The sequence below is a fragment of the Miniopterus schreibersii genome (assembly GCF_964146895.1).
Source record: "Miniopterus schreibersii genome assembly, chromosome: 15".
Taxonomy (NCBI): Eukaryota; Metazoa; Chordata; class Mammalia; order Chiroptera; family Miniopteridae; genus Miniopterus; species Miniopterus schreibersii.
Window position 1 is genome coordinate 24,523,939 of NC_138115.1, and position 22,236 is coordinate 24,546,174.

Below are 22,236 nucleotides of genomic sequence, written 5' to 3' on the forward strand. Positions count from 1 at the left end.
TCCTTTATTTTTATGTTTAAACATACAGCCTTTTTTATGTGTGATATAAAAGTCATAAAAGGAAAGAACTATAAAATTGATTGCATTTTTTTTAAATGTGCAAAGAATGGGGAGGGGGTGGAGCAGAATGGGTCAATGGGGAGGAAAAGGGACATCTGTAATATTTTGAACAACATAAATAAATAAATAAATGTGCAAAGAAAATCATATAAAAGCCAAAGACAAATGTCAAATTGGTAAAGATATTTGCAGCAGGTATAACAAAGAATATACTTATTCTTTCAATATTTAAAGAGTGTCTACCCATAAAAAATCAACCAACAGCCAATAGAAAGATGAGCATCTCAGGAAAGAAAATTTAGGTGACTTTTAAACAAAACAAGTCAGCCTTATTCATAATATTAAAACCAAAATAGAATCAAAATCAGATACTATTTTTAGCCTAAAAATTGACAGAAGTAAAGTTTGATAACACACCAAGTTGGTAAGGACATGTGGAAATGGACACTTTCATACATTTTGAAGGAAGGGTAAGTTGGTACAACCAATGTGTATAAAGAGATATATATAGTCATGATAGTATTATCTGTAGTAATAAAAGATTTTATTATTAAAAATGTTTGTAACACTTATTCATTACTCAGGGACCTAATAAATAAACTGCTATAGCCATAAAAGAAATATGATATAGCTAACAAAGTAAATGTTGAGGCAAACTACATATACAGGTATGGAAAGCCATTAAGATTAATATCTATTATTAAGTGAGGAAAAAGCAATATTCAAAATGATATAGTATTCAACCATATATGTAAGGGGGAAAGGATGTTTATCCATATATGTTTATATATGCCTAGAATATTTCTGGAAAGTTATAAACGAACTGGCACTAGTGGCTGTCACTAGGGAAGGGAATGGTTAGGTTGTTGTTGGGGTTGGGAGGAGACTTAATTTTCACTGTATATTCTTGTCTCATAAATTTATATTATATGCTTCCATGAGACATTCATTCATTCATTCATTCACCCAACACATATTTGCTGAACTTGGCTGTCCCAAGTACTATGCTAGGTGCTAGAGACAGAGCAGCGAATGAGGTAACAGAGCCCCTCTCCTTGCAGAGCTCAGCATTCTGAGTGGGTGGGTTAGAGACAGCGAATAATTTCATAAGCAAGTGAATATAAATATGCAATCTACGAATAAGAGATAAGTACAGGCGGACCTCGTTTTATTGTGCTTTGCTTTATCGTGCTTCACAGACATTGCATTTTTTACAAATTGAAGGCAAGACCCTCCACTGGCAAAAAGATTACAACTCACTTTATTGTGATCTCGCTGTGTTGCGGTGATTTGGAAGCGAGCCCTCAGGATCTCTGAGGTGTGCCTGTGTGCGGGTGGAAACTCGGAGCAAGCTGGGAAGTGCTGATGCGGCTGGGCAGAGACTTGAAGGAGGCTGGGGCCAAGGCCCCACAGACAGCTGGGGGAAGAAAGTCACAGGCAGGGAAACTGAGGACAGGGGTCGTGAGCCACACATTTGCTCGGCATGTTTTGAGGACAGCCGAGAAGTCTGTGAATGTAGTGGAATGAAGGAGGGAGGTGGACAGGTGATGAGGTCAGAAACGAGTGGTGCAGGTGACACAGGGCTCGTTAACGCAGCACGATTCACAGACACGCAAAGCCAGCGGAGCGGGTGCGCCGACTGCTGCGTGGGGGTCGGACGGGCTCCTCACTGCCACAGTGTGAGCCACTTACGTAACTTAAAATTTTCTAGTAGCCGCAGTTAAAAAGTAAAAGGAAACAGGTAAACTTAATTTTAATGATAGATTTTATTTAACCCAGTGTATCCAAAATATTATCATTCAACATGTAATCAATATAAACAAATTACCAATGAGCTACTGTACAGCTTGGGGTACTTGGCCTTCAAAATCTGAGGAGCATCTTACACTTAGAGCACGTCTCAATTTAGATGTTAAATTTTCAACAGGTAAGGTGAAATGTATTACCAAAACAATAAAGCTGTATTTAATGGGAAAATGTTTTATACTGCTTTCATTTTTAAGTTTAAATTAATTAAAATTCAATAAATTTAAATTTTCAGGCTCTCAGTCCTGCTGTTAGTAGCCACATGTGTCTAGTGACTGCTGCATTGGACAGCACAGGAATGGAGTGGGGGGCGGGGGGCGGTGCAGAAGCAGGCTGGTGAGTCAGTAATTTAAGCAAGAAATGGTGACTTGGACCAGAGTGTTAGCAGTGGAGTGGGTGAGAAGTGGTTGTACTCAAGATATATTTTAAAGGTAGAGCCAACCGGATTTATTATTGGATTGAGTGTGGGATATGAAAGAAAGGGGGGACTCAACAGTGATCTTTTTTTTGAACAGTTGAAGAATGGAGTTGACATTTACTGAGATGAGAGAGTGGGGATTAGGAGGCTTCTGGGAGGGATGGGGAGCAGCCGGGAGTTAGATTTTGGGTGTTAAGTTCGAGATACTTAACTAAACATCAAAGTGGAGATAAGAGGAATGACAGCTGGATGTGAGTCTGAAGTTGAGGAGGTTTAATCTGGAGAAATACCTGAGAGCCATCAGATGACCTAGTGAGGAAGAATTGACAGAAGACTTGGAGGACCAGCCCAAGGGGCTCTCAGAGGAGCAGCCAGCAGTCAAGACAGGAGAAGCGGGGAGTTAGGGGCCTGTAGAGAAGGGAGGGCAGCTTGGATGCCAAGTGAAGAGTGTCTCAGGAAGGTGTGATTTTTTTTTTTTTTTTTTCTTTTTAAAGGTGTCAAATATGGCTGGTAGGTTAAAGTAAGTTAAAAGCTGAGAGTTGACCATTGGATTTAACAACATGAAGATGATCTTGACAAGAGCTATTTCGGTGAAGTTGGGGGGCAGGGGGAGAGGGCTGAACAGCAACATTGGAGAAGTGGAGACAGGTTCGTGAGTTTCGCTGTAGAGGGCAACAGGAATGAGTGGGGAGCCGGGGAGCCGTGCGTTGTTTGTTGTTCAGATGAAAGAAATCATGTGTCTTTATGTGCAATGAGGATGACCTGGCAGAGAGGGAAAGATGTGATGATTTAGGAGACTTAAAAGAGACAGTAGCTAGAGGGATGTCATTTAGACAAATACTTGAACTACCTGTTTAAAAAATAAAAATTTAAAATATAGCCCCATTTGAGGTAACAGGAGAGGAGAAGCAAGAGGGGTGCATAATCCGTAATTAGCCTCTTCCTAATAAATATAAAATTGCATGGGTCACTTTTTCCCATCACTTTTTTTATTAAGATATATTTTACGTGGGTAGAATTACATTGACAATCACATACACCACCACAACCTAGGTCATTTTAAAACCTTTCTTTAAGGCTGTCGGTTAGCTTGTCCTGTGAAGTTGGACCCTGTACGTATGGGATATACCACCATTTCTGCTTTGACATATTTGTAAACCCATAAAATAGACATATTCTTTCCTACAGTAAGTTACTAATTTGGTTCTTCTCGGCGGATGTGATACAGGCTTGGGATAAGAAGGTTTTTCCAAAAGCTAATTCAGGCAGAAAACAAACATTTTTTTCTCTAGAAAGTCAGTGCTGTGAAAAAATAATTTACATTCGCATCACGTAGACAAACCACAATTATTTGACTGAATTTTTTCATTTTAATTGGACATATTGAAGGTGATTAACTGGAACTGGAAGGATTATGAGTGAAAGAAATCATTGGTGTCTAGACAATTCTAATGGAAAACAGAAAGATTCCATTTACTCAAGAAATTGAAATAAAATTTTAGCCAAAATTTTGTGCTTATTGCAAGACTTGGCGTAAGGTTTACTTCTTTTTCCTAGCTACTTCCCTAGGTGATTGATCTCATTTAGTTAATTCGGGGAATTGCCAGAACCAAAATCCAGGCAGGTCTTTAAATTTTTGTTTTTAATAAATGCATCACATGCCAGAAATTGGCTTCTGGACAGTATTGGGCCCCTGTTGTCAGGAAGCTGGGAATTAAGGCCGGGTACTTATAAAAAATTGTTTAGACTTGGTTTGGTTTACTTCTCTCGCTCTTTTTTTTATAATTTATCTTTATTGTTGATAGTATTACAGGTGTCCCTCCCCCCTCCCCCCATGTGGTTTACTTCGCTTAACCTGGTTGACATTTCAGGAGACTAGATGTTTGTAACCTATTTAAATATGTCCTTTTGAGTAAAAAAAAAAAAAAAAAAAAAAGTTATATATCTGCTGTGTGACCTAGTTTATTCGATGAAAGTAAGTTGTCTAAATATGTACATGGCTTTGATTTCTGAATATTACAATTACTGAAATTACAATGGAGCCCCTTTAATTGCTCTTAAACAGATTTTATTTTTACTAATTAAAAAAAAATAGAGCCCGGCCGGCGTGGCTCAGCGGTTGAGCATCGACCTAGGGTCCAGGCGATCGGGGTTCGATTCCCGGTCAGGGCACATGCCCGGGTTGCGGGCTCGATCCCCAGTTGGGGGCGTGCAGGAGGCAGCTGATCAATGACTCTCTCATCATTGATATTCCTATCTCTCTCTCTCTCTCTCTCTCCCTTCCTCTCTCTGAAATCAGTAGAGACATATTAAAAAAAAAAATAGATACCTCATTTATAGACCTTTATCTTGTTTCAGCAGCTCTAGTTGATTCTGTCTCGCTTTCTCTTTTCTTTCAGAATGCCAATAGCTTTTTAAATGATAAAAGAAGTGCGTGTATGTTCATAAAATGTATTAAAGTAAAACATTCCTCCAGCGCACTCACCAGAACTAACCTCTATTAAATTTGTTATCTTGCCAGACTTTTTGCACATGTATAAACTTATGTGTATATGTAGTTTTTAAGATAAATAGAATCATACTAATTCTCTTCTAATGTGAACTTTTTCATGCCAGTACATACTTGTATTTGGGGGGGAGGGCCGTATAATATTCCATTATATACATGTACCAAAAGGTATTTAAACATTTAAATTGTTTCCAGGTTTTGCTTTTATCCACATTGCTGCAATCTTAGGATATGAATAAATTGCTCTTACCTGTTTAGTTTACTAGGATATACAGCTTGCAGAGGGTGTGCCTATTATTAATTGTGACTTTGCAGAGGCCAGGGATCAGCTTGATACTTAGGCAATGGAGGGCAGTTGAAAGGACATTTGAGGTGGAAAGAGGCTTTGAAATGTGTATACTTGTTTTTAAAGCACTTAAAATTCTGTACTCTAATACATAGTTCCATTACTCCTCTAATTACACTGTCAGGCTGCCTGCCCTCCAGAAAGGCTCTCCAGGACTCCCTCCCCAACAGAGTGTGTCAGCCCCTGGAGTGCAGGGGACACCGTCAGCTTCACTGAGATCCTCAGTGCCTAGCATTAGTATTTCACATATACATAGTAGGTGCCAAGTAAATATTTCTTAAATGTACCCATTTTACCACATCTTTACTAACTCAGGGCATTGTCTAGCTTCTTAATCTTTATTAATCTGGTAGATGAAAAAAATTCTTTTTTTTAAGTTTTAATTTTTTTATTATTAAAATCAAGCATTTTTTCATATGATCACTGACATATTTCTTTATGTACTCTGCTTATTTTTATATTGAGGTATTGTCTTATTGTTACTGATTTGCAAATGGGGAGTTAAGTAAATAAAAATTCTTAAGGATAGTAATCTAATGACCTATGTGTTGCAGATTTGTTCACCAACTCTGAGATTTGTCTTTTAAGTATATTGGGTGTTTTGTTACTTAGAAAATGCTTATATTTAGGTAGTCAAAGCTGCCGGTCTGTTTTTATGTAAGATTTCTAAATTCTGTAACATACTTGGAAGGGCCTTTCTCATCCCCAAATTATTTTTTTTTTAAGTTTTATTTCTCCTAATACTTTCACGGTTTTAATTTTCATACTTAAATATTTTATCTTTCTGGATTTTTATTGTTGTGCAAGATGAGAAACTGAAATCTAAGGTTTTATTTATTCAGATGCACAATGTCTTGTCTCAACAGCACGTGTAACATACTCCGTCCTCTCCCCGGTGGTTTGAAATGCTACCTTTACCACATGCAGAATTTTCATATATAAATGAAGTACTTTCTGGACTTTAAGTTCTGTTTTGTCCATTTATTTACCTGCTTCTTAGCCATTGTCACAGTATTTCAGTCCCTAGCAATGTAATAATCTTGAAATCTGGTAGAAGCTAAAATGCCCTTCCTGCCCATTACTCCTTTTTTTCAAGATTTTCTTGGCTGTTCTCTGCCTTTACTCTTCCACTTTTGAATCAATTTGGCAAATTTATTAAGTTCCCTCTAAATTCTTTTGGTTTTAACTGACATGCTGTTTCTCTTTCTGTTTTTGATCAGTGTTTTATATATGTGTGTGTGTATTAGTGTTCGGTTTAAAATTAGGGTCAACTTGTTTCCTCACCTTAATTATCTTTTTTTGTTTGCTTTATGATTTTTTGCAAATTTTTGACTTTTGCTTCTAACACAGTGTATTCAGAGATGATCTCATCTTAAATATTCAGCAGCATTAGATCATTTTAAAAACCCATCTGAGAGCCAGACTTTTCCATGGACCTGTGGTGTCTTCTGCCTGGGACTGAGTTTATGGCATGTGTCTATCAGTTACACAGCTGTTCCTCCCCTAGAGTCATAGGTTATTTTTCTCCAGTTTGGTGGATTCTTAAACTAGTGAATGACCATATTTAGGGAGTCTTGATAATAAGCTTAGTATTTAGTTATTAATAGGATGTTATTTTTAAAAATTAGTTGCACAGTTACAGAGTAAGGAAACTTTATTTCATAATATTGGTTGTTCAGTCATGTTTTAAAAATAACAAAGGACCTGGTATTTAAATTTACTTCAAACTTAGTGTAAATTATGATGCCTGTTAAAAAGTAAAAGATACAGCGTAGGCTACATTATAGGAAGTTCGGCATCCAGATTAGGAGAGGTAATAGCTCCAATCTATGCTAATCAGTTTTTATAGTTTCATGAACTTATTTTGTATCAGGAACTAAACCAGGTGCTGGAACACAAAGCTGGGAGACATAGCCCACTTATAGTAGAACTACAGGTAAATGGGAATAGGCTTTATGAAAAGCCAGAAGAAGGACATGCAGGCCCCGGACCCTAGAGGCTGGGGACAGCTTTTAAGGAGGAGGCACCGCATAGAGCACAGGCTGGAGAGGTGGAGCCATGGTCCTCACCAGCTCTGAGACCTTGTACGAATGATTTAACCTCACTCTGTCTCAATATCTTCACGTGTAAAATTAAGTCAGTTATAATATGTTTCACACTGTTGTCCTAAGCATTAATGAGATGATGTATATATGGGAAGCCTCTAGAGTGGACTCTGGTACATAGTAATAACTCAGGAAATGGTATGAATTCCAGTCTTGAAGTGTTAGGAGGTAGGAGTTGTTCCAGCAGAGAGAGACTTCCCAGCAGAAGGAAAGGCATACACCAAAGCCAGGGGAGTTGAACTGGGGCCCTTCTGGAACTGCACAGTATTTCATGATTGGAGGGGGGGTGCATGTGGGGGGAGTAGCTAAGATGAAGTTGGGAAGGGAGGCAGGGGTGAGATCCAACAGGAGCTTTGTGCCATGTTGAGGGGTCTGAGAGGCATTCAGGAAATGTTGGGGGGTCTTTGAAGGCCTGAAGTTTAAGGGAGTGTCCAGAACAGTTTCGCCATCTGAAAGACTGGTTTGTTAAAGATGTGTGGAGGGGCTAGGAAAGCTCTTTGAAGTAGGCAATACGGTTAGAGCAGTGGTGCTCAGCCCTGGCTGTGCACTGGAACCATCTGGAGAACTTTTCACGGTCTGGTGCCCAAGTTGACTCTGTATCAATTATATCAGCAGCCCTGGTGGGTAGGACCCAGGAACTGGTATTTTTTATTGCTTCCTAGATAATTCTACTGCAAGGCCATGGTTGTGAACCATGGTAACTGCATTCAAACCTGATTTGATGAAGTCCCCAATTAAAGAAGTGCCCACCGCCTAAAGAAATACCAAGTAGGATGTGGTGGTCAGTAGACTGAGGAGGGGGTTGGTTATTTCTGGATCGGGTCACTGGGCGGACGCTGATCGATGTTCAGTTGTATACCAAGACTGAGAACTGGGAGAGAAGCAGATTTGGGTATTAGGCTTTGTTGAGTGAGCATGAGAAAGATAAAGAATGCGATTTTAAAATGTGGATATTGAGGGAAAATGATACACAACAAATGGGCAGAGAGAGAAGCTGAAGGGGAGGAGCCAGTGGTATAGTTGAAAACTCAGGGGACAGAGCACATAATTGATGGCCGAGATCCTTGGGGAGACAGGACGTGTAGAGCAGACATGAAAGAAGTAATTTATATGAGAATTTCCACTCAGAGAGAAATAAGTAAAAGTATGTGAGGGTGCAGATAGGTTCTCAGGTTGAGGAAGAAAGGCTGTAATTTAGCCTGATGGTCTGATATCCTTACTGCAGCAGGTAGGAGCATCTGCTAAGAATTAGGAGGTAAGAGAAGAGGGGGATTAAGGAGTAAGGGCAAGCTTTGAAAGCTGAGGAAGGGGCCCTCTGAGGAAGGAGACTGAGAAGGAGGTGTCTTTGTAGTCCTGCTCTTAAATGTTGGTTTTTCCCCAGTTTCAAAGTTGTCTCTCACATGCTTTCTGGGTAATCTCCTTTGTTACATCATATTACACTGTTACCTTCTAAGAGAAACATTGATAAACTGAAGTTTGGAGCAGTTAAGTAGTTGATATGGTGGTTCAGAAGATTATTGGTTGGCTTTTGGGAGAGGGGGCTTTGGGTAATTTAAAATTTAAAGTGTTGAAATCACTTGAAAATCCCACAATTTCCAACATCATTAACCTAGGTAGCATCATATTTTTTTCTCTATTTAATAAAACCTCAAAAAACTACCAACTCAAGCCCAGCCGGCTTGGCTCAGCAGTTGAGCATCGACCTGTGATCCAGGAGATCTGGGTTCAATTCCCGGTCAGGGCATGTGCCCGAGTTTCGGGCTCGATCCCCAGCAGGGGGCGTGCAGGAGGCAGCCGATCAATGACTCTCACCACTCATGTTTCTGTCTCTCCCTCTCCTTCTCCCTCCCTCTCTCTGAAATCAATAAAAGACATATTTCTAAAAATAAAAAACAAACTACCAACTCGATATTTTGAAAACATGTTAACTTTTAGTATAAATATTTTGTATTTGTCCTACTATAAAGAAATTTTAATAGATATTTTACTTCATGGTATACTTTATATATATATTTTACTTTATACATTTTTATTCTAGGATGTCTAATAAAGATCTAATTGGATTTCTCAACTCTGATGTAAACTATGCTTTGCATTGTGTATTCTCTAAATATATTTTCCTCTAAAAAACCAACTAAACATTCAGTAGTTAATTGTCAGATAGACTGGCAATTACTTATTTTACAGATTTCCTAATTGTATTCACGACAACAAAGCAATCATTGGTATGGCTTTTCAGTAAGCCCTTTTGTGTATAATTTACATATAAGATAATTATAAATTACTTAAACGAAACTGGGACTAGGGGGTTAGAAGGTGGCCTTGATATTGCAGAAATTAACCCAGTGTTTTGATATCATTTCAGGTAACATTTCATTGGTTGCCTTTCCAGTTCCCAGCACCAACTCACCAACAAAGATTTTACCAAAAACCTTAGGACCAATAAATGTGAATGTTGGACCCCAAATGGTAAGAAAACCATCAAATCTTAGAATTTGAAACTTTACTAAAGATGGTTGGTCACATATTCTAGTTAATTTCTTATCTCAGTCACTTTTATGAGAAGTTTTGTTTTTATCTGAATGTAACTGATTAAATGTTGAGAAAAAGAAAGGCACTGTGCTCGTCAATGTTTAATTTTCAAGCATTTGAGTCTGGATTCTGGATGTATAATAGGGTGTTTGCCCCCTATGTGAGACTTTTCTTGTTTCTCATTTTTTGGTTAAGTTGCTTTGAAATCTGTTATGTTCTTTTCCTTTTTTACCCTTATAAAATAATCGTTACCACCCTAAACTATGTAGTCTCATATAAATCGAACATGACCCATTAGTTAATTTATATCTGGAGCTATTAATTTGAAATCTTTGATTAAAGGACATTTTGGGGAAAGCAACATGACAATTTTAATCTTTAACAGTAGAGATAATGATGAAAAATGGAAAATACTTAACTGTTTCTTTAAAGGCATTTCAATAATGATACTAGAACTTGAGGTGTATAGCACTTTTAGAAAGCCTTAGAGTCAAACCTTGGTTCCCGAATGTCTCCCATCTCAACAATTCGGTTCTCAACCAAGTTGTTGGGGTGGGGGCCGGAGTGCTGAAATGTCTCGGTTGTCAAACCAAACTTCAGTTTTTGACCTGACAAATACCTCAGCATGACAAAAATATCTCTCAGGCAACAAAGAAAAGAGAGAATGCTTCTATTGCTGGTGATGATTAACACAATTTTAAAACAGAGGCCATCAAGACTGCTAATGTTGCTAAGGGTGTGAAAGAAACAGTGATCACAGGCAATTGAAGAGGTAGAAAAACTGTTGTTGATTTGGATAAACAAAAAGCAGTCAGCCAGTGACAGCATTTCCGAGGCACTGATATGTGAAAAAGTGAAGGTGCTGCATGCAGACCTCTGTACGACACCCCTGGACCTAGTAGAGGATGGCTAGTAGAGGATGGTTTGATAAATTTAAGAAAAGTAGTGTTTATTTCTAGATTAAACAGTACATTCAACGTATACTGTATATAAGAAAAGTTAAAATAGGGAATCATTTCCTGATCTGAGCTCGATCCCCAGCAGGGGGCGTGCAGGAGGCAGCTGATCCATGACTCTCATCATTGATGTTTCTCTCTCTCTCTCCCTCACCCTTCCTCTCTCTGAAATCAATAAAGATATAATTTTAATTGTTAATTTAAAAAAGTAAAACGGAATCATTTGTGGGTCTAAAACAGATGAATTCAATTTACATCATTTCTAATGGGAAAAAATGATTTGGTTTTCAAACAAATAGCTTTTCGAACAGCCTTCTGGAACAAATTAAGTTCAAGAACTGAGGTTCCACTGTATTTATAAACAAAGTTGCATGCAACTGTTCTAAAATCTACACCTAATTTAAATGGCTTCACCCACCATTAGCAAAAGTATATAACATTTGAACAGTAATTCTTCATTGTCAGTGCTTACTGGCAATAGAGCAATAAAGATAAAATTTGCCCAGAATATACAGTACTGTGGACTATGTTAAACAAAAACTTACTTAGACAAAAATATATTTTAACATACTTAATGGCTCCAGAAAGTCTTTAAAATTTTTAAGACATTCTTGACATGACATTTCCTCTGATTGCTTGAGGACTGTAAATTATCTACAGAATCCAAGCCAAAGCGCTTACACAATTTACTATAACTATGTGAAGCATGTAACCTAGCTCCAAGCATCGTGGAGACTTAAGCTCAGGTAAGTGTTCCCGTTTCAAGGTAGTTCAGGGTGTATTTTCCAACATTTGCTAAGCATTTGCCCCTCACCAGCCACTACGGTAGGTACAAGTGAGATAAGGTACCTGCCTTTAAAGTCTGTATTTTGAAATGTGATTATATAAACACCAACATTAAACAAACTCTTATGAGTTTGGCCCTTATAGTACTGCTTTGTTTTTGAGATACTATTTTCTATTGGTATTTTAGTGATGTTGCTATGGCTCAAGTTCAAGTTTCTCTTTTGGAAACATGTAATTTCTCTTTCCATTGTTAATTTGAACTAATGTACATAGAAGTCTTTATATACTTCAGTTCTGACAATGGTCAGTAATCAGGTATACTATTTACCCAATTACTGTAAACCTCAGCAAAAAAAAAAAGGTCAGAGGGAGAGGAGATCTGGGGCTCTCCTATAACCAGGACAGCCCAAGCCTTTATTTGTTTCCCAGATTCTTCGGTGCTGTTTGCAATTCTTAAGCCTTGGGCCAGAATCAGAGTCTTCGTTTTGATTTCCTAATTGATGTGGAACCCCAGTTAGAGCCATTTCTTCCCTCTCCTGTTGCTCGCCTCTGGAACATTGTCCCTTTGCCTTCAATTTCTCATTCATGATTTTAAAAAAATACTTGTTTAGTTAGAAGTTCTTGAATAAAACCTCATTTCTTCTTACAGCATATTTAAATTTCACGTATCTTTGGAAGCCAGTCTCAGTGGTAGAAACTTCAAAAGGCCCCGAGAAAAAAGTGGTGTTCTGTGTTTATAGAAACCAGCAGTAACTGTTTAGTTTGGGACACTTGCCCTTTTCTTAAAGTATCTGCTTATATATACAGGGGTCGGCAAAAGTAAGTTTACAGTTTTTTTGTATGGAAAAAGACTTGCAGGCTATGATTATTACAATAGTTTTATTAACTCAAAAGAGTGTCACGGTGGCACAGTAAACCTACTTTTGCCCACCCCTGGATATAAGATACTCTCATAATTATTTTAATATGGTTAAAACTGCATGTTTCATATATTGAAAACTAAAATTTTGTCAAATAATGCAATCCTTTAATACAACACTTTATATAGATTTTTTTCTCCCTTCAGAATTACTGTAGATGGCAGTAGTACACAGATATATTGATTGAGGGCAGAAAATCTCTAGATTGAGGTTCAGTTGCTGTATGGTTTTCATTGCCTGACTGTAATCTATTATCAAAAGAAACCATGAGTACATTTAAATTAAGGTTATATTTGATTTTTTTTTTTTTTTTGAAACTTAAATGTTCATTTTCCTTATCAGATCAACTGAATAATAGAAGTAGTTACCTCTAATTATCTCTCATTTTATTTTGGGATTTCAAAATTAAGGTTCAGTTTTATAAAGCATGTCTGACCCATCACCTACATAGTTTTCCTATGTTCAGTGGTCGATAGCTCTGTTGACTTTGCTTTGGTTTTGTTTTTAAGACTCACTGTCTTACTTGAAGAACTCATCGCATCTCACATGAGCTGCTAACTTGCCTTTCCTATTCAAGTCTGTCATCTCCAACTCGTTCATTCAGGAAATGTTTATTCAGGACTTACTATGTTCCAGACCCTGTGCTAAGAGTAGGGAACAGAATGTTGCTAATCACTCTCAGATCATAAGAGAATATCAGCTGACAATCTGACACAGAAGAAGAAGAAAAAAAGTAGAACATAGGAGTTCATTTCCAGAGTCATTCTCAATAATGATAACCATGTTTTCCTATGACCCGTTTCCCTTCCTTTTTTTCCCTACAAAGCCCTTTAAATCAAGTGAAACCAAGCCTGTAGGCTACTGATAACTGATGTAGAGCAAGAAGTCTTTAATAATAATGCTGCACAAGTAATGCAGCGTGTTTTAAGGGTAGGTTGAAACACTTAGAATTGCTTTTTGGAGACCCCTATTTTCAAAAGAGTAGACCAGAGACTGATCAAATACTCAAATTTTCTTTAAGCTGTCACACTCAAGGTCAGTATGATAGAGGACATTTGAATGTGTGATGTAGTGACTGGTGAAAACTGTCTTTTATGTCGTAGAGTATTTTCTCATTGGATTCTATATAATCCTTTCTAGCATATCAGTGAATAAAAAAGCTTTTTTTTTTTTCTTCATCATTTTTAAAGCCGTGTCTTCTGTCTCAGTTCAGTAAATATTTATTTTGCCTTTCCTGTGAGCACTGTGCTAGGTCCTGCAAACTTTCTCTCTGCCCTTAAAGACCTTGCACTGAGATGGAGGTGTGGAGGTGGGATGAGATGCATGGAGGGGCAAGAGGTCCAAACACATTTTCTAATAGTCACATTTCTCACAGGCAACCTTCTTAATGCCCTGTTTGATAATCCTTGGCATATTGTAGAGAATCAGAATTCTCCAGACATCTGTCTTCTTTATTGTCTTTTGTTTTTATTTTTATTGATTAGGGAGAGAGAGAAACATCATTCGGTTGCCTCGTACCCACCCCCACAGGGATCAAACCTGATATCTGGGCATGTGTCCTGACCATGTTTCGAACCCACGACCTTTCAGTGTGTAGGATGACACTCCAGCAACTGAGCCACACTGGCCATGGCTTTATTATTTTTATTATTATTTATTTATTTATTTTTAAGCCTTACCCAGGGATGTTTTTTCTATTGCTTTTCAGAAAGAGTGAAAGGGAGAGAGAGTGGAAGAGAGGGAGAGAGAGAGGGAGAGAGAGAGAGAGAGAGAGAGAGAGATCGAGAGAGAGATCAATGTGAAAGAGACACATCGATTGGTTGCCTCCCGCACACGCCCCACCAGGGCTCGGATGGAGCCTGCAACTGAGGTAGTGCCCTTGGCTGGAATTGAACCCGGGACCCTTGGTCCGCAGGCCGATGCTCTAACCAGTGAGCCAAACCGGCTAGGGCCATGGCTTTATTTTTTTAATTATAGAATTAACTTATTAAGATTCTTCCCTAGGCATTTGTATATTGTCATATTTCCCTAACCTGAAATTGGCCTAATGCCAAACACAAACAGAAGGTAACTAAAGTTCTTAAGTGTTTAGTAAGTGAATAAATGTTGACCAGACTTGACTAAGTCTAAATGAAGCTTGAAATGCAGATGAATTCTTCCCTTTAGTTCAGTATGGAGCGAGTTAGCAACTGATTCAATGACTCAACTTAGATCCTGGCTGCAGAAACAGATTTTATTTAATCAGGGACACATAATTAATTAGCACTTTGACCTACATAAGACAGAAGAAACAGAACTCTTTCTTTTGTTTTAAGAGCTGTCATTTAAAAATTATACATCCACATAGATGCTTTTTTCTCTTAACTGGAACTTAAACAAAACCGTACTATTATGAAAATTTTTGAAAGTATACAAAAGTAGAGCCCACAGTTATCCACTTAGGGATGATCAATCTTGTTTCGTTAATACTCCCATTCATTGGAGCATGCCTGCCCTTATTATTTTTCTTTACTGAAAATACTCTTAAAGATATTCCTAAAGTGCTAAATTATTTTTGTATTAATTACTATAAACATTGGGGGGGGGGGCATGTTCTATTTACCAATGAAAATTATAAGACCTGGAAGGCAATTTGGTAACACATACCAGGGAACTTCTTTTAAAAGTCCGTATCCTGACCCTGGCCGGGTAGCTCAGTTGGTTAGAGCATTATCCCGATACACCAAGGTTTCAGGTTTGATCCCTGGTCAGGGCACATAAAAAATCAGCTAATTAATGTATAAATAAGTGGAATAAAAAAATTGACCTTTCTCTCTCTCTCCCTTCCTCTCTCTAAAATCAGTCAATCAATAAATTTTTTTGAAAAGTCCATATTTTTAGTTCCATTAATTCCTTTCCTGAAGTCTGTCCTTAGGAAATAGAAATTAAGGCCAAGATCATTGCACAAAAATGCTTATCACAGCATTGTTTATAGTACTAAATAATCGAATATCCGTATATCTAATAGGGGATAAGAAGTTTACGTGATGGAATGTTTTACTGCCTTTAATAAGTCTTTGAAGAATATTTAATGACATGAGGAAATGCTCTTAAAAAAAAAGAAGATAAAATTGCATCTGTATAAGAATCCAAATTGTGTAATGTCTTTGCCTATATTTTGGGCTGCAGAGATTCAATTTACTGTTAACCCTAGTTCTAGTAAATCAAGCTTGACTGGAATTAGGTTTTGTAATTTCAAAGAAAGCTTTTTGTTTTTCTGGTTTTTAAAACACTGTCGGTTGCCAGCTAATCCTTCCAAATTGCCCTTCACTTGCTGAAACCTGTGTTATGACCTCGTGTCAGCATAAGATCCTAGGATATAAATGAGTTAAAGCTATTGCTTATGTTTTCGATAATTAATATGAAGTGCATTTTAGACAATCAAATTTCCTCCTTGTAAGGTTAGCAGTGGACATTATTTTGCGCCTGTCGGCTTTTCTCAATAACTCAGGATGTTGTTTCCTTTGCCCTGCCTTGCAGATTATAAGCACACCGCAGAGACTGAGCAGCTCGGGAAGCGTCCTGATCGGGGCCCCGTACAGCCCCGCGCCGGCCATGGTCACCCAGACGCACCTCGCCGACGCCACCGGCTGGCTCCCCGGGTAAGAGTGTCCTTAAAGTTAACATTTTTAAAACTACTTTTTAAAAGTTCTCACCTTTTTTCTCACCATCTTGTCCTCTGTTCTTGTTTTATGTTAGTCAAGTTCTTAAAAACGAATGTGTTTCCTTTAAAATTACATTTTATTTCACCTCATATCCTAGATATAAACCATTTGTGGAGCAAGCATTTTAAAACAGAGAAAAACATTATAATAATAACTTGTACCTGAATCTTCTGACTTTTTTCAACTCTGAAAGAGAACTTCTTTTTATGATTATGGCAGTTAGGTGCTTTGGAAATGTCAAAACTATATATTGTTTTAACAAACATAAGAAAAGATATATTAAGTGTTGGCTATACTCAGAATTTCCCTCTATGAATTCTTGTTTCCTTAAAAATCAGAAAAGGAACTAGGAAGAAGAGGCCAAATATATTCAAGTTTTCATTGTGTTTTCCCTCGATTCTTTCAAAACACTGGGCAATTAATTAAATCATTATTTCTTCTATGTTACTCAGTTGCCTCTTTTAGTATCAAACCTTCACATGCTTCATCTTTGTCTGTAAAATACCCTTATCCAACCTTTCTTCACTGCTTATTATTTTAACATCTCATCTTTCCATAAAAGAAAAGGAAATAGTAAAGTTAATGACTCAAAACTTTATCCTGTCACTTTAGAAGTTATTTAAAGTGTTATTTAAATACTGCACTGGTAGTTCTATCTTTGACTTAAAGCTGTGGGTTCTGTCAAGCAGACAGTAAATCTTGGTTGAGTAAGAATCTCCTTGCTTCGAGAATATTAAATAGTCCTGGTTGGTGTTGCACAGTGGTTAGAGCCTCGGCCCGCGCACTGAATGGTCAAGGGTTTGATTCCTGGTCAAGGCAACCAGTCGATGTGTCTCTCTCACATCGATATTTCTCTCTCTCTCCCCCTCCCTCCCTTCCACACTCTCTCTAAAAATCAATGGAAAAAATATACATTAATGAAACAATAATCCTGGCAAAGTGTTTTAAGCCATATACATTTTTATATGCCTACACACACACACACACATATACATTAGAGACAGAAGAGTTTCATTTATATTCATACTTTCCCATTATCAAATGAGATGAAATGACAGTCACCTGTAATTCCATGGCCTTTATTCAGTCCTTATGAACATTCTCAGGTAGATGTAAAAGTTACCTTGGATTTCTGCACAGCCCTGAGAGATTATACCATGAAAGCCATGCCTATGCCAGCGGTTTGGAGATGACCAGGGTTTGGACATTTTCAGCCCCAGCTGTGCTTTATGTTGGAGGTGGTATGATTGTCACTTTTTATAGTCAGTCATTCCAGAGTAAATGAAACTTTTCTGTGCCTTTCCTTTGTAAACCTGCAATGTTTTCCTCCTTAAAGATTCATTGAACTCATTTCAAACGAGGTTGTCACATTGTGATTTCTTGGCCCTTTCATAAAGTTTAAGTTTTTATTTTATGGACAAATCTTTTATATTTGTTAGTTTTTGTGTTTGGCTATATTTATCGTGGAATTAGACAAGTTACAATAAATTATTCATGAAATAAAGTAGTGTTTATATGTGTTCTTTTTATGCCTTTTTTTTTTTTTTCTTTTTAGTGATAGAAAACGGGCTAGAGAATTTATAGACTCTGATTTTTCAGAAAGGTGAGTATGAGTGTATTTTGTTCGGGAGATGCTACTGCAAATAGAGGTTTGGTACCCAGGCTCTAGTTTAAGTTAGTGAGATTTTTTATTCACATAACTTTAACTTGATTGAGTTTCTATTATTATTTCATACCACATTGAGTATTCTACTTCACTTATCATTACATAAATTTTTGACATTTGTATGGTTTCGAAAGAAATTATTCTGTGAATAGATTGGCTATTGGTGATATGTCATTCAGCTCCCTCCCTCCTTTTGGGAAGTGCAGTTTTCTACCAAAGTGAACACTCCACGTGACCTCAACATGCCCAAATGTTTTAAAAACAGGTTTTATTGATGGTGGTAAATTCTCACTTCTTTCTTAAATAATATATTGAGTATAATGTAACCTCTCCTTAGAAACTGTTAGGACAGTGGTTGGTTCTCAATTCTTGGTGTGCGTCAGAATCACCTGTGGTTTGTTGAAAAAATATAGATGCCTGCCTACCAAGTGAGAAACTCCAGGATGAAAAAGTATCACTTTATGGTCATTATTTGAACTTAAGTTCCATATTCCATGCAAGTCACTATACAAGGTACAATATTAGTGTTGCACTGTTAAAATAAGATGCATAGTCTTAGAGGCAGTTGAATTCTGTAAGGTTGTTACTATTTTAAATAAAACTTTGCCAGTTATGCTTTTTAAATTTTATTTTTGATTCTAAGATTTTTAATTCCCCTTTTCAGTGGTATTTCAGTCTCCTTTCTCCTGGTAGGTCATCTTCTCTCAATATAATAGTTTTCTGTCTTTTCCATTTTCTAGTTTGCTATCTCTGACTTGCTGGGCACTAAGAAACTAGATAGCCAACTGGGTTAGAATTCAATCTAGAATAAAAGTGAATAGGCTCTGAGTGGGGACCTTGGGGCTGTATATTTTTAAAAGTGTGTTTTCTTGCATTGACTCCACTCTGCCTTAGTTCCTTGGTGGCCTTTGTTGCTTGCTTCTTGATTCTTAAGTGTTTTGAACACAAAATCATGGCTAAGGCACTGCTGTACCATATAGAAATATATGGCAAAATGTTCTTTTCTCTCTAATGGAAATTCCTCTTTTCAACTCATGCTGGTCTTTGTGTTTATCCTAGGAAAGGTAGCTGTGTAAGTTCTTACTGATGTATTTAGCCATGTTTAAGGCCTTAAAATAGAACTAGTCATTAGTTATGATCGGTGGCACCTATGTACTGCAAACAGTATAAACAATAAGATTCTCTTTACTTTCTCCTTCATGAGAAAAATAATTCTAAAGATCACATTAGAAGTACTAGATTAAATTTGTGGGTGTAACCATCGATTCAGCTTTCTCTTTCTGCTTCTGGGTTCAGTGGCTTTTTTGGGGGGGAGTTATGCTTTTTATTCTTTTCTTTTTTTATTTTTTAATATAATTTTTCTGTAATGAGTCCACCCCTCCCCAATCAAACCATGAACATTACTACATGTGGGGGTTTTTGTTGTTGTTCTTACAAATGTTTATTTTCCTCCAAATTTATTGTATTTTTCTATAATGCAACGAGAAGCCTTTGTTCCCTTTTCCCAAGTGTTCAGGTTAAAAAGGCCATCTCTCCACCAGGGACTAATCTTCTCTCTTCAGTGTCTCACTTGTTGATTTGATATGATATGTCAATATTGATATTGGTTTTCCTCAGGGATTTATACAGCAATATATGTAGATACAGACACGCTTTTTATTCTCATTTGCTACTTGATAGAACAACTTTAGGTTTGTTTTCCTCCGTTAAGGTCGTGTGCAGAAGCGAGGCTGTTTCTGAAGAAACCTTGTTTGGTGGGTGAAGGATCCATTGAGAGATTCTCATGAGTTTTTCCCCTGCATCCTGATCCACTGGCCTTCTTTTCAGAGAGTTTGCAGAAGGAGCTGTGAAAACCCTCTTTCTGGTCTTGCCTGGAGTTTTGATCCTGGAAGATGTTTGTTCACTTTCTCTTTTTACCTTGGGACAGAATCTGATGGCATCATCTAAACGCATCTCTTTTCCAAATAGGTCTGCTTTCACTTTGGGACTTCTCCTGGGGGAGGAAGGTCCTTAATATCTTTTTTCCGTTGGAATTGAGTTAAAATTTTTATTCTTAATAAACTAATGTAATTTAAACTATAGTAAGCTATTAATAATCATCAAAGTCTGTATAGTTAATATCTGTACAGCTTCGATGATGTCTGTGAAGTTGTTCCTTCAACAGATTTTTTGAAGCTGTGTTTAGGGTTGCTGTGTTCTAGGCATTGGCGAGAAGAATAAAGGAGAGAAAAACCTCTGCTCTTAAAGAGCTGACACAGGGTGGTCAGTAAACAAGTAAGATCATTTTAGCCTGGGCTAGGTGGCATGCAGAAGAAAAGAAGGGTGGTTTGTGGGTCATTGGCAGGATGGTGGCTACCTTAGAGAAGGCCTCTCTAAGGAGATAACATCTGAATGCAAAGAAGTCAAGCATGTAAATAGCCTGGTTGTGTGGGGGAGCCAGGGATTCTGGGCAGAGGGAATGAATGGCAGTTGCAAAGCTTCTAAACAAGGAACCAGGTTGATGTACTGGGGAAGCACAGGGGCCCGGAGATAGGAAAGGCAGAGGGGACATAAGGATGGAGAGGTAGACGGGTCAGATGTGAAAGGCCTTATAGGCCACAGTAAGGAATTTGGTTTTTATTTTAGGGAGGGTTTTAAGAAGGGAAATGACGTGATCTAGTTTACACTGGCCCCTGAGGGGAAAATGGATTCTAAGGAGACAAGAACAGAAGTAGGGAAATCAGTTAGGGGCAGTGACTTGGGGATACAAATATCGGTCTCACAGGTCCAAATCTCCTATCCGTGTACCACAGGTATTGGCTATTCTAACTACTACTGAATTTTAATGGAGACATTGGTTGGGTTTTTTGGCACAGTGCTCTACCAGCCTTTCCAAAGAACAAGCTTAATTTCTTGATTCAGCCAGTGTTGAGTAGTATCCTTCAGCTTTGTATTGGTTATGAACATTCTGGAGCTCACGTAGAGGAAAATCACCTAAAGTGTACCAAGTGCTATATGCGCGCTGAATCATTTAATCCTCGCAATATCCTTGTGAGACCGATATTTGTATCCCCATCTGATAGAAGAGGATTGTGGGTCAGAGTTAAAGGAAGTAAACTGCTCAAAATATGTAACTAATAGTTTACCAGTTTTGATATTTAACCGCAGTTCTCCTCAAGTTTATTAATTCATGTACTGAACTAATCTTATAAAACGTCTATATGTACTCTTGTATTTATGTTTCAGGAGTATGTTCTTCAGCATTTGAAGTCTAGTTATTCTTATTTAAGGACTGTTTAGTTTTTTCTTTAAATATTATTATCCATGTGTGACTATAGAGGGCAGATTAGTCAAGCAGTTACCCCAAACCACTCTCTGATTATTTTATTGCTCCCTTTTAAAAAAAAGACTATAATTACATGAAAAACAATACCCTGCTTTTCCCTGGTTCTTAAAAAGTATATAAACACTGAGTTGAGAACTTTATTTACTTTAGGCCGTTCTCCAGTTCTTAGCATAAATATAAAACCCCATACACAACATACTTCTTTCAAAATAACTCCTGTGCTCCCGTTTTTGGCAACTCTTATTTACTTTTGTCACCTAGGTTGTACTAACAATATAAGCTTACGTGTGACTAGCCGTTTGTATCTCCATGCACCACACTAAGGGTAAAATCAGCATAGAGTGGGCTTTGTGTGGAAACATATACGGCAAATGGGATTGGTGGGTTCTTTCCAAAAATGAAATTACTTAGGACAGTGACTGGAACATACTTAGAATTCAGTAAGTATTTACTGTTTACCACCACCACCACCAGGCTCAAGCAGAACAGGGACGTGACTGGGTGTGTGGGAAGAGCACCCTAATGGCCATATCTAGGAAGGACTGGGATGCCTCTAGATAGCACAAAGAACGGTTATAAGGTCCTAGTTACAGTCTGACGGAGCTGTAAGGGCCACACCAGGTCAGTGGGAATGAGAGAAGAGGTAAAATTTAGGAGCTGTTTAGAACAAGACTGGGCTTAGCTTAGATTTGATAGAATTAGGTTAGGTGGGTAGAAGGGGGTTAGAAGGCATAGGGTGAACTGGGTGTTGCTGGCTTGGTGCTTAGGTAGATGGTCTGCCACTCATCTGGACAAGAACTGCAGTAGGGTCCGGAGTTACGCATATTTTATATATACCCCCTCCCATATTATTTTAAAGCAAATACCAGACATCCTATCATTTTCATCATAAATATTTCAGTATTTGTATCTAAAAAGACACCTTTTAAAAAATCTGCAATATCATTATTACACCTAAGAAAATGAACACTAATTCCTTAATATCAAATATCTAGTAAGTATTAAAATTTATAGTTGTTTCAAATGTCATATTTTGTTTTAATTTTTTTGTAAAATAAAATACAGATACAGAAAATAACCAGAAAGCAAATGTATGACTGACG

The 22,236-nt window shown here is 37.6% G+C and overlaps 1 protein-coding gene across 11 annotated transcripts in view; it reads left to right on the top strand.

Annotated features, from left to right (window-relative positions):
* Positions 1-22,236, top strand: part of TFDP2 (transcription factor Dp-2) — a 122,876-nt gene that overhangs the window by 73,123 nt on the left and 27,517 nt on the right. For 6 of the 11 annotated variants that reach the window (XM_081160543.1, XM_081160546.1, XM_081160551.1 and 3 more), the window contains 3 exons: positions 9,610-9,713; positions 15,958-16,079; positions 17,698-17,745. In XM_081160543.1, coding sequence (XP_081016669.1) covers positions 9,610-9,713; positions 15,958-16,079; positions 17,698-17,745 — 274 coding nt within the window. The remainder of the gene's footprint in view (positions 1-9,609; positions 9,714-15,957; positions 16,080-17,697; positions 17,746-22,236) is intronic. The other 5 variants (XM_081160547.1, XM_081160549.1, XM_081160552.1 and 2 more) reach the window with 1 other exon arrangement.